The 16,097-nt window shown below is 37.3% G+C and overlaps 2 protein-coding genes across 2 annotated transcripts; one reads left to right on the top strand and one right to left on the bottom strand.

The window, feature by feature from the left end:
- The first annotated feature begins 2,856 nt into the window (after positions 1-2,856).
- On the top strand, positions 2,857-4,388 carry LOC145220524 (uncharacterized). Its single transcript, XM_080087738.1, has one exon. The coding sequence runs from the start codon at positions 2,949-2,951 to the stop codon at positions 3,834-3,836; it is 888 nt and encodes a 295-aa protein (XP_079943864.1). The 5' UTR covers positions 2,857-2,948; the 3' UTR covers positions 3,837-4,388.
- Positions 4,389-10,588: 6,200 nt separating this feature from the next.
- LOC145219470 (corticotropin-releasing factor receptor 2-like) lies at positions 10,589-11,668 on the bottom strand. The gene is made up of 2 exons (XM_080086835.1): positions 11,188-11,668; positions 10,589-10,782 (listed from the first exon to the last, which is right to left on the bottom strand). The coding sequence occupies exons 1-2, from the start codon at positions 11,666-11,668 to the stop codon at positions 10,589-10,591; spliced, it is 675 nt and encodes a 224-aa protein (XP_079942961.1).
- Between the last annotated feature and the right edge of the window lie 4,429 nt (positions 11,669-16,097).

The raw sequence follows: 16,097 nt of genomic DNA, 5'->3' as shown, positions 1-16,097 counted from the left end.
ATAGGGATCGACCTCGGTCTTTTGTACGTTCTCGTATGACAGGAAGCATTTGGCCAGTTGGACATTAGTGCAGCAATAAACGGGTAAATCTATATGTAGTGTTTCTGGTATAGCGAAGGTCTGGACATTTTTTCAATGCCTACTGTGTTTTAATGTGTTCTTCGTGCCCATTTAAATATCTAACTTAATTCCAGTTTCAAACAACGATCATTTTGTTTGCGACTCTAAGACACTATGAGACAAAGTAGGAAAGGTCATTTGGGTGTAGTTGATTTCGCCCAGGTTCAAAACGACACATGTTAATTCACACCAATGAGAAACCGCACCATTGTGCTGTTTGTGGTAAACGCTTTCGCCGAAGTAGAAATTTGAAAACCAACATGATAACACACACTGGCGAGAAACGCCATTAATGTGATATTTGTAAGAGGAAATTGCGTTTTAGTGAAAAGACCATCTTGACAACAAGGCTTTCTTTGCTAAAAAAAGTTTGCTTAAAGTGGGTATTTACAAACCCACATGACGAAGCACGGTAAAGAAACTTTTCTATACTGTTTTGTTTATGTTGGCTTTTGTGATCGTTTACAGATTTGGGAATAGATCAGATTGGCAGGGCTTTTGGGACTTTTTGGCAAGGATAATACCGCCACCCGAAATCGCTAGACCCAATTCCGGGCTGTCAAAACAATTCGGTAACACATGCATCTAAGAGAAACAAAATCTAGGGCATGTGTTTTACGTGTTATTTAACATAAGTTAATCTATAAATATATATTGTACCGTGTTGTTTTTGTAAAAATATTTCTATTTTTACATAACGTTATATGGGCTCCAATATTGGGGGCAACTTAGCTCGAAAATGATAAGATGCGTACTAATATCCAAAACTAGACTCACACCCGCGTTTTGAACGTAAAGTTACAAAAAAAATTAAAAAATTCATCCCAGAATCTCACAGTACACCAAGCTCATTTAAGGCGTTAAACCGAATCGAATGAGCCGGTCAACAAACATCGCCACATATGGCAAGTCACTAGCCAGAGAAAAAATAGTCTGCGGTGGGATTCGAACCCCAGATTAGAAATTGGCGTTCTAGCGAGTGAGATAGGTGAGCCATTCAAAGTCAAATCACACGCAGCAACGTTGCCGGCTTCGCATACCGCACATGTCATTTTGATAGAATTGTTCACAATTTTGATCAATAGTTTGTTGAGATGAACACGCAATAATTTTTAGGATCAGTCTATGCTTGGTCACCTGCCGTTTCGGTGTAACGCCTTTAACGTGCCTGGCGCACTATTTATTTTGTTTAACAATACAAAAAGCGACTGATGTATTTTTCTAGTTTGCAACTTTTCTTTTGTAGCGCGACTAAGTGGAACATTTCGATCTTTTGTTTATTGAGCCGCCAATAAACGAGCAATACGAAACACAATGCGATTACAAAAAACAAACGCGAAATCATCGAAGCGATGAATTTCGGGCACGTCAAGCCTGGTAACGCGGTGTCGTTCGAGTATTGTTGTAGCAGCACTCAAAAACGCGGTTGATCGTTTCGCCATCGATGCCTTTTATAAACCGTCGGGTAAGCTTGGGTTTTCTTGCGACAGAACTGTCAACATGAGCCCGTGCTGACGATTGGACAATTGCAAAATGACATTGGTACGTAAACGAACTGCACTTCGCCCTTGAAAAGGTCTGTGCGAAAACAATACTTATCCGATGTTCTCTGCTTGTAGTCCAACACCAATTACTTATGCGTGCTCGCTGTTTGTGTTCAATTTGAGCTGCGTCATGCGCCTTATTGAACACAATTAAATAGTGAGTTCTTATGATAACTTCCCGTTGTAAAAATATAAATTCCACAATGAGCAATAAACTCTGTGTTAAAATTCTGTCTTATCTCGCTATTAATTAACTAAAACGTTTTTCAAAGTAAAGTGTTATAAAATTGATGTTAGTTTGCACAGGAGAGTATTAATATCAAATAATACCATAGATTTAACTAATCACAGAACTTTTAACAGCCTGTTCATATCAATTAACTAAATAAACATTTCCGTCTGAAATATACATAAAATATCAATACATAAACTTAAAAATTTAGTTTATTTAAATAACAAGACAGGTTCCGTAATCACCAAGATAAATTCAATTTGAAACAAACAATTCGTTTTCAACAGAAAAACTGTTTTGTTTCTGTTCTGGGTTATTTGCGGAATAAAAATTGCACGCAAATTTTGCGTCAAATTAGAATTTATGTGATGAAAATTTTTTTCCTTCATTTTAACCAAACGACTTATATGTGTTAAACATTTTAATTCCATTTTTTTATCTTTTCCAGCTGTCATTGTTAAAGGTTTATGTAATGGATGGTGTTAAATTATTTACGTGCATTGTGATGTTTTAATAGCTCCGAAGCAAAATCAATAAAATAGTTAAATCCCTACAAAACATACGTTGTCTGGTAATGGGTTCATTACTGGCAGGGATAGTTAGACTGTGTGGATATGTTTTCGTTTACAGAAGGATTTACATGAAACACCATGCATGTTGTTGCATTTAACATTTTTGTGCAGTGTCCAACACGGTGTGTTAGAAAGTTAGTGAAAGTGAAACATTTATAAGCGTTGCAGACGATTGTAAAAAAAGAATGTAGTTCGATAATTGGCAAATGATAAAGTTACTTTAATTAAAAGTTGTATTACTAAGTTGGCTACTTCATTGAAAAGATCAGTTTGCTTGATACAATTGTAATCTAAAAGTGAACCGTATATGGAAACGATAAAACGTGTTGATCAGATCTAACTAACATTAAAAAAAGTTGAAACAAAGTCGATTCGTTACTCTTCCTAAAATCCTTTCATCTTGTATTTGGTAGGTTTTGTTTTAATAAATCATATTTGTTAACGTTCGTTCATTACCCTGGTAAAATTTGCAGTTTCCAAATGGAGACAACTACACCAGAAATTGTGATCAGAAATTATTGGTTGGATGTGATTGAACCAGTTGCAATTTCAGTACTTATCTGCATCATTTTTTATCTTGCAATCTCATCATCCGTGTATTTGGCTGCAAAGCAAGAAAATGAACTGAAAACAGTTAACAGATGTTGCTGTGTTGCTTCTTATATTTTAATCTTATCTCTACTTCCACCTCTGCTCAATATCACAGTCAAAAAATATTTAAGCGGTGTGTGCACATTCAGCTTAAGTGTGCTAGTTATTGCAAACGTGGGCAACCGTTTCTCGGTATATCTCATTCTGTGGCTACGACAACATGCTTTGTACAGATCAGTAACTTCATCTACTAAATGGAACATGGCAAAGTATGCAAACAAGTTTGTTTTGCTCCTTTTCGCTGTTGCATCTTCACTTTCTATATTGCTCTTATTATCAACTGGAACAAAATATGAAATGCGTTACGGTTGCTCCTTTGAGAAACTTGGTTCTTTGGTCGCCTTTATCTACGGAGGTTACATCTTATCTCACATTGTCTTGCTTTTTCTCATCTTACTTCCGCTTTCAACTTACTACAGAAACCTCTCAGGCGTTGAAGAGGTGAGCAAGCGATTAATTGTAAGCACTGTAGCATGTGTAGTAACAGATATCATGTTCACTGTTCTTCTACTCTTGTTGCATCCTTATGTACGGACATCTCCCTATCTTTCACCACCAATAATCGGTTGCATTCACGTCTTGGACCAGGTCGCACTGAATGTTACTTTGATCCTCTCATTTCCCAACTACAAGCAAAGATTATTTTCCTTCCTTCTGGTGTTGGAAAACAGACGAAATCGCGTTATTCCAATAGTCTCTCTTCCATACATGGGATAAAACTGCTCACAACAATTTTGTCACTGATTAATGATCTTGTTGTTTGAATTGTGTTTTTTGTTGTAAATGTTATGCAAATTTCCTGTTAGACAACCCAAACACGGAAAACTTCTCACTGCACATTTTATAGGTTTGTGTGTGTGTAATAGCCCTATCGTATCAACAATAGATATCAAACTACATCTACGAAACTTTATCTGTTAGCAATCATGCAAAAAGCACACAAAATAATTAATTCCATCTTGACTAACATTAAATAAAGTGATCGCCTTCAGCAAAACCGAAACTATCTTTTGATGTAGTAAAGCATTGCGGTATCTGTCCACAAAGTATTTTTGCGTGTGTTAATTTATTTGTCAACGTGTGTATCAAGTTTGATGCTCTCCCTATTTTAAAAAAATAAATAATAATATCGTCGAACTACCCTTATCAAATTTCTCCAAGCAGATGGAAACGTATGGACAAATGCATCCACTATTTATGGATGAACGACGGTGTTTGAATATTTTATGCCTTGTGTATATCCGAATAAAACAAGGACCTGTAACCCAATCAATGCATTGTTGTCTAAATATGTGTGCCATTTAATTGTAAAAAAGTTGTTATTACAACATTCACCAAGTTTTATTTGCAAGCTTTTTGCGCATATTGGCGTTTAATGGTCGTGCAGTTATTCCCTGTTTTGCACTAAACATATCAACTCAACTTATATATGATGTCATTCATGGGCTTAAAATGATCAGAAAAAAATCTGACAAGGCAGAAAGGATTTTGGATTCAGAACCTTGTTGATTTTCGTTTTTTTTTGCAGCGCATTTGCGTGTCTTTTTAAACCTATTCAAATTGAACAGTACGAACAGTGAAAACAGCTGTCTTGTGCAATATCAGCTGAAAATTTGACTATAATAAGCCATAAAAATCATGCGGGATAATTTAATGCTAGAAACATTCGTAAAACATGACTGATTTGTTTTCTGTGTGTTGTGTAATAACAGAAACTCTAATGTATATATATATATACACATATATATATATTCATGAAATCTTGCATGACATTGATCACATATATCTCAACTGTGCAATTGAATTGTAATATTTTATTTTATTGTGTTTTCGAATATAAAGCAATGGAGGCCAATTCGGTTACAGTTGAACTCAATACAACTGTAGTAGCGTTTTGCTCATTAAATTTAGTTAATTCTGCCCGGCATCCCACATTTGTTTTCAACAAACATATGCACACACTAGGTCAAATGCATCCAGCCAATGTAATGTGAACAACATATTTAAATAATTCATGTTTGATTGCTGGTAATCCTACCGCAATACAAGCGTTCTAATTCGATGAACGTATACATAATACGAAGTTACCGTATACATAATACGAATTACTGTACCAAAATTAATTGTATTATACAAGGCAAAGCATTTGTTAAGCCCCAAACGTCCTAACCAGGGCTGCCAATGAGAATTTCAACAAAACCCAAGATTGCAAAATGTGGTTAGAAATGCAATTAATTAGGAAATTTACTCGCTTCATTGACAAATATTTGACAATTTACAGTCCGGAAATGCAACTTTACAAACAGGAAATGGTCAATGCAAGCAAAGGGAATATTATGTTCAATAAAATATGCAGCAATCGCCATTTCACTCTTGGCTGTTTGATGATCATAATCTGTTTTCTTTTTCATAAAATTAGTAATGTCTACAGCAGTGGTTCCCAACCAGGGCCCATGGCCCCCCCAGGGGGGGGGGGGGGGGGGGCACGAGCTGTGTTCCGGGGGGCCACGGGCGTAGATTCACAAGAAACACCCACTAAAAGTCATTTTCACTTTAACTTTATTCCCGAATTTAATCGACTATTTCACATACTATTTGTTTATAGTGAGGTTTATCACGCTCATTTACTCTATTAGACCTGTTTAAGGCCAAAATTAATACCGCATTCCACGCGAGATTGCTATCTACATTTTAAGGGGGCCACAGGTCCTACATGGTAACTTTAAGGGGGCCACGAGGCCAAAAAGTTACTTTAAGGGGGCCATGGTCCACGAAAGGTTGGGAACCACTGGTCTACAGTATATTTAGAGTTTTTATGTTTAACGAGCATTGATTTATTTGCATTTTTAAGTGTAACGATTGCTTTCCCTGTATACTTATCTAGAAAGAATTAGGGTCTAGAAAAGAGAGAAAATAAAAGAGATGATAAAATGGCCTAAACACTGCAGCTACCCGAAAAACTTTTATCGTTAAAATAGTTCTTACATATATTTATTTCATCAATAAGACTCAAAACCCAAGAATTGCTATAATTTTCAAAATAAAACCCAAGACGTCAAGTAAAAACCCAAGATCTTGGGGCAAAACCCAAGCTTTGGCAGCCCTGGTCCTAACGTTGTGCAGCTATTTCTGGCTGGGTGATTGTTTTTGTGTTGTTATTGTTTTGCTGTGCTTTGTCACGCCAAACAAATTAAATCAAACCCTAATGCTCTTAAGCTCTACACCAGGGGTGTCAAACTCGTGGGGTTCGAGGGCCAGATTGCAGTTTAAAAATTATGCCGAGGGCCGCATGTGATTTTAGATCAAGTTTTTTACACTTAAACAACCTTTTCGCTAAGGCGGCCGCTTTGCAGATTCTTATTTCACCAACAGGCGCCATTTATCTGCTGGTTTTTGTTATAAAATTACAGATGTAATAAATAGGTTTATATCATATATATATACCATCTATTGACGCACAAAGCCCATGTTAATTTCCAACTTGATACAAGATTGAGCTGCATCAGTTTTAACTGTTTATTACGTCATAATCTATATTGTGACGCTTTTGGTGCCTGGTTTTTTTGCACACAATAGGCCTACACATGGCTGCTAGGCTAGTATTACTCTTTTCAGTAACACAAAACCTGTTTAGAGCAGTTTGAAAATCAAACTTTTTGCAATGGAATTTTAAATTACATCATGGCCGCCAGTACATTATTTTAATGAACATATGTTTACGGCCGCACAAACTCGTTTCTGTGGCCGTACGGTTTGAGGAACGGTTTAATTACTATCGTGTCTATTCATAACATATGAATTATTATTTATAAACTAAATTTCTGTAAATGTCTGTTTAAATAATAGCTTTCACCTTGAAAAGTAAGAAAAATTGATATAATTAGACAAAAATCTGATAAAATACTACATTTGGTGTTGAGTGTTCGTGGGCCGCATTGGAGGGCTTGGTGGGCCGCATGCAGCCCGCGGACTGCGAGTTTGATACCCCTGCTCTACACGATATGTAATCGATATACATTTTGTGAAACAAAGTTTTTATTTCAATGAAATACAGATGAAATGTTTGTGTGAGTGTTGTGTACTGTAGTAAAAATTGCAAAAAGTTTCAAGTCGCATTTTACATGCATCAACCTCTAATTATACACAATGTAAAAAGCCAGCTCGTTAGAAAAAGTTATCCTATTTGTAGGTATTAGGAAATAGTAAACTAAATAAAGTTGGAAAAAAAAACGAATGAAGCTATTGTTGTTCGCTTAAGATGAACAGAAATTCATAACTGGGATCAGCCCTGAAGCGTCTATGCAGACCAGCGATCACGGCACACTCATATATAAATCACAGTACGCCAGGCCCATTGAAGGCGCTATACCGAATCAGCCGGTCACCAAGCATTCACCACCACATGGCAAGGCGTAGGCTAGAAAAATCTAGCCTGTGGTGAGATTCGAACCCACGACAGGAGTCTTTCCGGGACGCGGATTGTTGTTCGCTTGGTATTTAACCAGCTTGGTGACCCGTTCTTTTATTTTTAAAAAGAAACAAAAAAACGTGATCCCAGTGCAAACCGTTTAATTGTATGAGCAGAAGACTCAAAAACATAACATCCGCAGTGACATTATAATCCTTTAAATGCTTTTACCGTTGTTGGTAAACGTTGATCACATAAAAATATTCCGTCATAAATCAACAAAACGAACCCGATGTTGTTTGACGTCATCATATGTCAACAACTCGTAATCAGTAGGTTTACTGAGTTTATAAACAAATTACAAGCAAAAAAAAATGTTTGCAATTGTTTCACTATACCTGTGTGCCGTACCTCTGTTTGGTTGGGTTGCCCAAAGTATAGGCCAATTCTTCTTGACTAGTCTAATATATTTATGAAACCAGCAAGATTAACAATTAAAATAAATAACCAAGACAGTGGTTTCGTTAAAAACAGAGCTGATCATTTGGGTCAGTTAAGTTACACTTTTATCTGACTTTAAATTGTGCAGAACAGAAAGCTACTAAAAAGGTTGAAAACCACAGGTTGAAAACCAATGCACTATGTCAGGTGTGGCCAACACGTCGATCGCGATCGACTGGTCGATCGTCTGCTTTTGACTGGTCGATCGCACTAAATTCTCCATTACTAATCAAAAGCTTATCAATTGAAAAACAAATTAAATAATATAAAACAGCACTTCTGACATTTTGACACAACCCACAAATGTGCAATGAGACAATAATAATGTAAATGTCACTCTCTTTGTTGGGTAACAATTGTGATTTTCGTTTGTCGTCACAACTTTAATGTTTGCGTTAACGAAGCAGTTGCAATTGATTGAGGAGATTTAAAAGTTTGAAAAATATGTACATATGCGACGTTTTATTGTTGCAACAACTAGGTGATGCTTTATAATAAAACTCATGAATATAAATATGTGGTAATTGTCAATCAAATCTCATGCGGAAATTTGCGTTATTGCTTTGTGTAAGTGGTAGCCTAAATTACTACTGATCAGTCGATCGTGTGCAATTAAGAAAATTTTCGTCGATCTTAACGACTAACAAGTTGGCCACCCCTGCACTATGTAAATGAAAAGGCCAGGTGATTTCTTGAGGTGAGCGTATATACGTCTCTACGTTATCTTGAACATTCTTATAACCGTACTGAATTCATAAAGCGAAAACATCTGAATACACTCGGTTTGGTATCGTTTACAACGCGAAATATGACATGTCTGTATATGGATCAGGCGCGCCGGACCATTCGGCCAAGTACCTGTTCATGTACAGCATAGTATTTCATTACTGCAGACTATTTTACGCTCTGTCATCTAGCGGTTACAAACTCTTAATTTTAATGACCACTCAGTGTCGTACAGCAACGGCTTTCAAAAACCTTTCAATATACATAACGGGGGCCTGAACTTGGCCGAATAATCCGGCGCGCCACCGGACCCACATCTATATATGTACAAAGTACTTGATCGGAATTCGTTCCCAGGAGCGTCTTGGGCCGAACCCCGTTAAAAATATCTAAATATCGGGTAAGCACTTGGTCTTAACTTAACAATGTCACTAAAACTTTCTGGGTTCAGAACAAGGCACAATTCTAGCATCTTTGTATTGCTGCATATATGTCCCTCATCCGCATCTCAAATTAAGTACATACTCCAAAACCTGCACGCACACTTGGTTAAAAGCCCCTGGATTAGAAAATTCCCTCGTTTTGGCGATCTCTTTAAACTTGTTACTGATTGCGTGTTACCCGTTCTGACTTCACCAACATTTGCAAGTAATTTAAACTCAGTTGCACATAACCTAATTTTCTGTACTTAATTTTACGGTTGGTGCTGCCCACATAATTCTTATATTCCGTTCTTACAAATACATTTAGAGAAAGTTAGTTAACGCACACGTGTTTATTACCACTATATTCACAATTTATACAGACACAAAATATACATTATTTTCTAAGATCAAAGAGACCAAATCGACACAAAAGATTTAAAATACACCGATTCAAATTTCGTTGGTCGAGGTAACAATGTTGGTTAAGAACACCAAAACTTTTTGAAAAAGGTGTTAAAATATGAAAGCCAAACCCAGGAAAAACAAATACTTTGCAACGCTTTCAAAGGCGATAGAAAGATTTCCATATTAAAAATGTTACATTTTAATTAAAGGGTATTGCATTGTTGCCAATGTGTAAACAACACCATAAGTGCACCTGTTTAGCACGTCAAGCCATGGTGCAATGAACGCAATGCAAACAAAATTCTGATAACAAGACAGACAACGTTGTCATAGCGGGAAAATACATGGGCTGGCAAATCGTAACATCATTGAATCCGGTGAAAGAAACGGTTAAAAGATGACAAAGATGCATCAACAACATGTACGTTGAAATACGATGTGACGACATACTACTGTTCATGTGTATGTGTGTGGTTTAATATACAGCAGAAGTAATGAAAGCCGAAATGATTGGCTTTAAATACGTGCAAACAGAGGTAAAAACCTGGGTAATTGCATTAAAACGCAACGCGGAAACATGGCATGAAACAAATACAAAAAAATTATCATTGAAAATGTTTTTTACACTAATGCTTCCCACCGGTATATTATACTTGTAGAAAAAGAACGCAATGTTTCTTCTCCAAAACTGTGCTGTTGAATAACTCATTTTGACACAAAGAATAACAATATTGTAAAATAACAGACGCTTCAGAGTTCCAATTGCATCATGAGATCAATTGTGTTTAGATAATGCAAAGTCGCCAATAGCAATTTGCGGAAACAGTTGTCAGGTTAGAACTTCGTTACCCCGACGTTGCATGGCCAATGGTACTAATAATATCCCGACAAGATCAATACATCTAATATAAACACTAAATTACTACTGCCATTATTGTTATGACCAACAAAAAACGTCAATGTGTTGAAACAAATCGCTCAACAGGTGGTTTCAAATTGAACCTTTAACGTAAGTGAGGTAAGCCCGTGTCTGCGCTGTCTCGTTGCGGTTCATTAGACCAAGTCTTACACGGTAGAATTTCCTGTCTGGTGACGCGGTTCATGACGCAGTACAGAAGGAAGACGACGATTCCGTACGATCCGTTCACCAGGCTGTTGATGTACATGAACACCTCGTTCGAAATATCGTACCCGATTCCTGCAAAAATGCACGAAGTTAAACAATATTAAATGTAGTGATTGGATTAAGTTGGGGAGAGACATCTGCTTAGGTGATGCACAGGCTCCCTACAATTGGGCAAAACGAGTATTGGAAGGTTGGTTAATGTTTGTAAAACCTACAAAATTCTGCAAAAAGGACGTATTGCAAAGCAGTATTGCGCAAAGTGGCATTGAGCCAAAACCACTTTGATTCCAAAGTAATTCCAGTTCCGTGGTTTATGCACAGTTATGACATCCAACATATTTTGTGAGGCACTACCTCTGACCCACGATGCAAGTGTTATGTCACCAGCTGCACTGATTACATAAGACTTACAAGTTCAACAGTGTGCACTGCATCAAGCTAAAAAATATGCATTGTTTAATTATGCATGCAACATACCTGTGAAGAATGCCAAACTCCAAGTGCCTCCAAGCATTACGAGCAGAAGAAAGAATGACTTTGCTGCTCTCAGTGCATTCTCTACTTCCGGATTCTCGTCTCTGTTTTGCAACCTTTTTGTGTTGTACATCATGTGAGTGTTCTTCACGATGATCATGATGTTCGTGAAGAGTATGAGAGCAAGAGGAGCGAAGACCGGAGCGTAGAAGATCGGAGTACCGGGAGCCAACCAGCATCTGTCATACTTAGGAATGGATGCAGTTTGGTTTTCAAATTCGTTACACTGCTCGAAAAACGGTTGGGGTTTCATGTAAATATCGTGGGAAAACCCCACACCCGCAGCAACACCCACTATAAGAGCCGGAACAACCCAACCTACTACCATAAAGACCTTAACACGGTTTTGGGGATCTTGTGCCTCGAAAGCATACGGAAACGAGGTGGCAATCATTAGACGAACTCCTTCGATAAGAAACCACATTCCTGTTAAAGAAACCAAGAATATGACTACGATTTAAACTTTTTTTCGTTTAAAACCTGCATGCTTACCAACACATAGCAAGAGGTAATGCACGGTCACCGTGAAAATCATACATGAGATTTCATGTGAGACCGCGAGGTCATGTGATATGTTGGTTGCGTGAAGAAGCAGAAGACAAGCTGATTTGAATCGGAGTCTTATCGTCGTTTCGCCGGTGTATGCAGAGTATGACTATGGTAGCAATGAGAAATGCTGTAGATGCTGACTCTGTTGTGTAAGATGTAAGCTGAAAATACAACCACAAGGTCAAAGTAGAAATACTTTATCATCACATCAGTATAGATATCTACCTTAACACCCTCAGGTATTGTGGTTTCCACAGCCAAAAGCACGGTAAAAATAGTGAGGTGATTGCATTTGCAAGTGACGTCACCTGTTACATCATCAATACATGTGCCGTAGCCCACGTCAGAAACCGATTGGATGACGGTTCGACGAAGAGACATATGGATTGTAATTTTCTAATCATCAGGTTTGTTGAACTTTCTATTTCTTCTTTAACTTGTTTGCAGACTGATTCAGACGACGCGGGGGTTACGACAAGGTTTGCGTTTCCTTGCAGTTGATCGTTACCTGCTGTGTCATCGGATGAACACAGGAAGCTATCGGCGTCCCAGCCATTAATGACAATAAAAGTTGTGTTTTCTGCAGCTATGTACCGCCTTCCAGCGAGAGAACTGGTATTGGCTATTTGAGCCTCTGCAGTGCTCGGTTGGTTTATCTTATACGCAAACACATTAGCTACGATTCGACTAACGTTATTTGTTTGGAGTGTAAAGTTCATGTGAGATGACCCCAGCTCAAGGAATGAATTGTATGTCTTCTGGTTTATTTCCGTAACTACGATATGTAGTTTAGTATTTCCGTTGTTGTAGATTGTTCCATTTGTTTCGGGATGATTTTGTGAAATATCCTGAATGTTGATTTCGAGATTTTCGAAACCATTTGCTTCAACAAGATTAAGATGACTGAGAGCTTGCACAGCCAATTCATCTGTAAAACAACTTTCACGTATTACCACTGTCTTTCACATTCCTTTCTTAGTTGATCTCACAAAGGTTTATCCAATTCTTAAGTTCAGGCACGTTCTGAAATACATCTATATGTAATTCTTTTCACTTTTTTTTCATTATCTGCTGGAACAGTTTTTAAATTTTTGATAGCATGCTTACTGAAAAGCATATAAATCAAAAATTAATATTTACTGGCAAAAATAACCAAACATCTTGGTCACCCATTGTTTGGGAAAGAAACACTTTTGAAAACTGCTTTCTACTTTGCACAACAATCTTGTGTCGATTAATATAAACTTATTTGTAAAAAAACGCACGTTACTCACGTTTTGGTACAGGGCAGGTAAAGTTTATGTCGATGTATTTGTAAGTGTTATAACACGGATTACTGAAATTAGATGTTGAAAGTAAGCAGTGAGATTTGCCTTGACACAAATTTATAATCTTGGCCACGCCTTCAGATCCATTGCAGTTTAAATCTTCCATGCTTGCGCTGCTATCACAAACCCTTCAGCAAAAAAATGCACCAGAAATTGTTTTTGATTTTAGAAATACGGAAAAAAAATCAACCAATAATTGCTATGATTCATAACGACTGCACAGTTTTCAATACAACTGCGAAAAAACTATATTATTTAATAGCTCAACGCAAATTAATATTTTACAGTAGCGCAATTGTCAATAATGATTGCTGCTGCGAATTCAAACGCTCCAAAAGTGGATCTTGTTTTGCTATCGTGTTATACTATAGTTAAAGGTGTCAATACTAACAAAAGCAATAATAAAGAAAAATTCTAAAAAACAATTGAAATTTCATGGAACCAAACTTAAAGCAAACGTTAAAATAATTCAGATTGGCCATCGGATTGAATGAATAAAACCGAAACACTTCTTACACTTACTCTGAGTATGGCTGAAGTCTTCCATAAAGAGCTGAAAATATTTGAATCTTTTTCCCACTAGCACAAGTTGCATTCAAAGTATGGCCCTGACAAACTAAACAAACCATATCCTAAAGTTAAATTTTAACAGACAAGTCAAATAGTTGACATAAAACATGAAAAGAAGCGTTTGTATACATAATAACAATTATACAGTATGGGACATAATACTTTACCTATGCAACGGGTGAAGTCAGTTTCTTGTCGACATCCAGTATTGGATTGAGCTGAAACCACAAAATCTAAAATTTGTGTACGCAAACATAAATCAACTCACAAAGTAATATTTTTATTAAGTTGATTTTTGCATCAAATTAGTTTAATACACGTGTTTAACTGTGTTAAATATTTTCATTTCGAAAAAGTATCTTTAGTTTGATCAATAAATTAAAACATTTACCTTCACTTCCAGCATAAAGGACGATAAGCATTACTACCCAGCAAAGAAATAAAACCATCATATGATGAGACATGTTGAAGTACGATGTATGCCTGACGTAACACTGACTAAAAACTGTCTTAATTACATAAAAAATACCACTTTGACTGCTGAATGCAAAAACACTACAAAGATGCTAATCACAACTATGTTCTACTGCAGGGGTCACCAAACTTTTTTCACTGCGGGCCGGATGAGTGCTAATAATGATTCACGCGGGCCGCATAGGTTATGCCCTAGCGCCGTCTTTCCAAACTTAGCCCGCGAGGCGTTTTTAGGTGCGCCAAGATATGGTCGTTCTACAATCCCATTCAAAAAGTAGTCATGCGACTTTTAAACTGTATAATTAGTCTCATCTTACGAGAAATGCTTGTGTATATTACGCCACAAGTGAGAAAAGAAGGCACTTGTTTGCGCACAATTAACACTTGTAGACTTGTCTGTGACGTAACAAACTGGCTTTGGATCAATCCTGGGCGATATAATCCTATGAAACTCGGTAATATTAATTCTGAATATCCCCACAGTACAAAATTTGTAAGGAGTAGATTAGCTTTTAATGTTACAAAGTTATTTATACAATTTGGCAACCTAAAAAATGTGGTCGCGGGCCGGATCCGGCCCGCGGGCCGTAGTTTGGTGACCCCTGTTCTACTGCAATAGAACAAGCAATTGCCTCCGTTATATATCAGCTCTGTGTCTTAATTGAAAAAATGAAACGCTGAAAAAGGCAATCAGATATTACTGTAGTCATGCATCGAGTATAGCAAAGAAACTCATGATCGCCTTGTCCTTTGCATATCATGTAGGCGGTATCTTTTAAAGCATATTTTTTTCTAACAGTTTTGGAATATCTTGGATTCGGTGTTGGTATAGGTTTGTGCTGATGACTGTGCTTTGAAAACGTCGCGCAAATGATCAAGCAGTTAATACAATGTTTCGCTTGTTTTTGTTCTTACCCATACTATTTAAATCAGTGGTTTTTTAAGCTATCATATTTCATTACCCCGAAAAATGTAAAAATCTGGGCATTTTAAGGGAGCAAAATTGCCTACAAATCCAAGATGCCTAAGTTAGTCACTTTTGTGCGCGTGTAGTTGGTAAAGATTGCAGCTATTTTTTACTTTTTTTAAATGTCGTTAGTGTAAGTCAACATTTGTGCCCCCTCCATGCCCCCACCACCGAGTTGCAAAACGGATTTTTTGTCTGACCTACATATTGTTCTTGGCAAAAGTGGCAATGTCAATGCCATAAATCCTACATGTGAGATGTGGTAAGATCGTAAATCTGCGCATCGAGGTTTGTAGAAATGCGGTGTTTTTAACCATGCCAGTTTTGTGCCCGCAGGGATAACATCCTGATGGAGGGCAATAATTCAGTCGCCCCATAGCAAATTTCCTAGGGCGTAAAACAGTTGTTGTAGGGAGGGTGGTCGGTTATAAGTCACCAAACAGTTGGGTTTAAGTAACTTTTCTTTATCTGTGAGGTGCAGTAGCGCTGGAAATTCCGTGGCCCCAACGAGTTTCTTTGTTCTTTCCTTTGCACACGTACTGTCCTTGGAATGCCTTTTGTATTGATAACGCTGATTTTTCCAAGTATTTGCCTCTTCAACTACAGCAGCAGTTATTCTTTTTTTAAAAAAAAACAGAGCAGTTCGCCTTAAACTGCAACCTTTTCAGACCGTTTTTGTAATCTACATACAACTGGTTAAGATATCTTAACCAAATCGCTTCAGCCCGTACAATGGAACGAAAAGTGGCAGGCGGATGGTGCGATGACCCATGTAAAAACAGACGATTGTTGCTGGTTGGCTTTGCGTAGCTGCACGTTACAAACCGATAGGGATGTGCTGGCGTTGTTCTGTGAAGCACATCTAAAAACTCTAGTCTCTTGTTATCTTCATTTGTGTGTAAAATACGCAGGGTTAGTTTTAACCCAAATCGCGCAAATTGATGTTTGAGGGCATGAATAACTCA

The sequence above is a fragment of the Phallusia mammillata genome, chromosome 3 (assembly GCF_965637545.1).
Source record: "Phallusia mammillata chromosome 3, kaPhaMamm4.hap1.1, whole genome shotgun sequence".
Taxonomy (NCBI): Eukaryota; Metazoa; Chordata; class Ascidiacea; order Phlebobranchia; family Ascidiidae; genus Phallusia; species Phallusia mammillata.
This window is presented reverse-complemented; position numbering and strand designations above follow the sequence as displayed.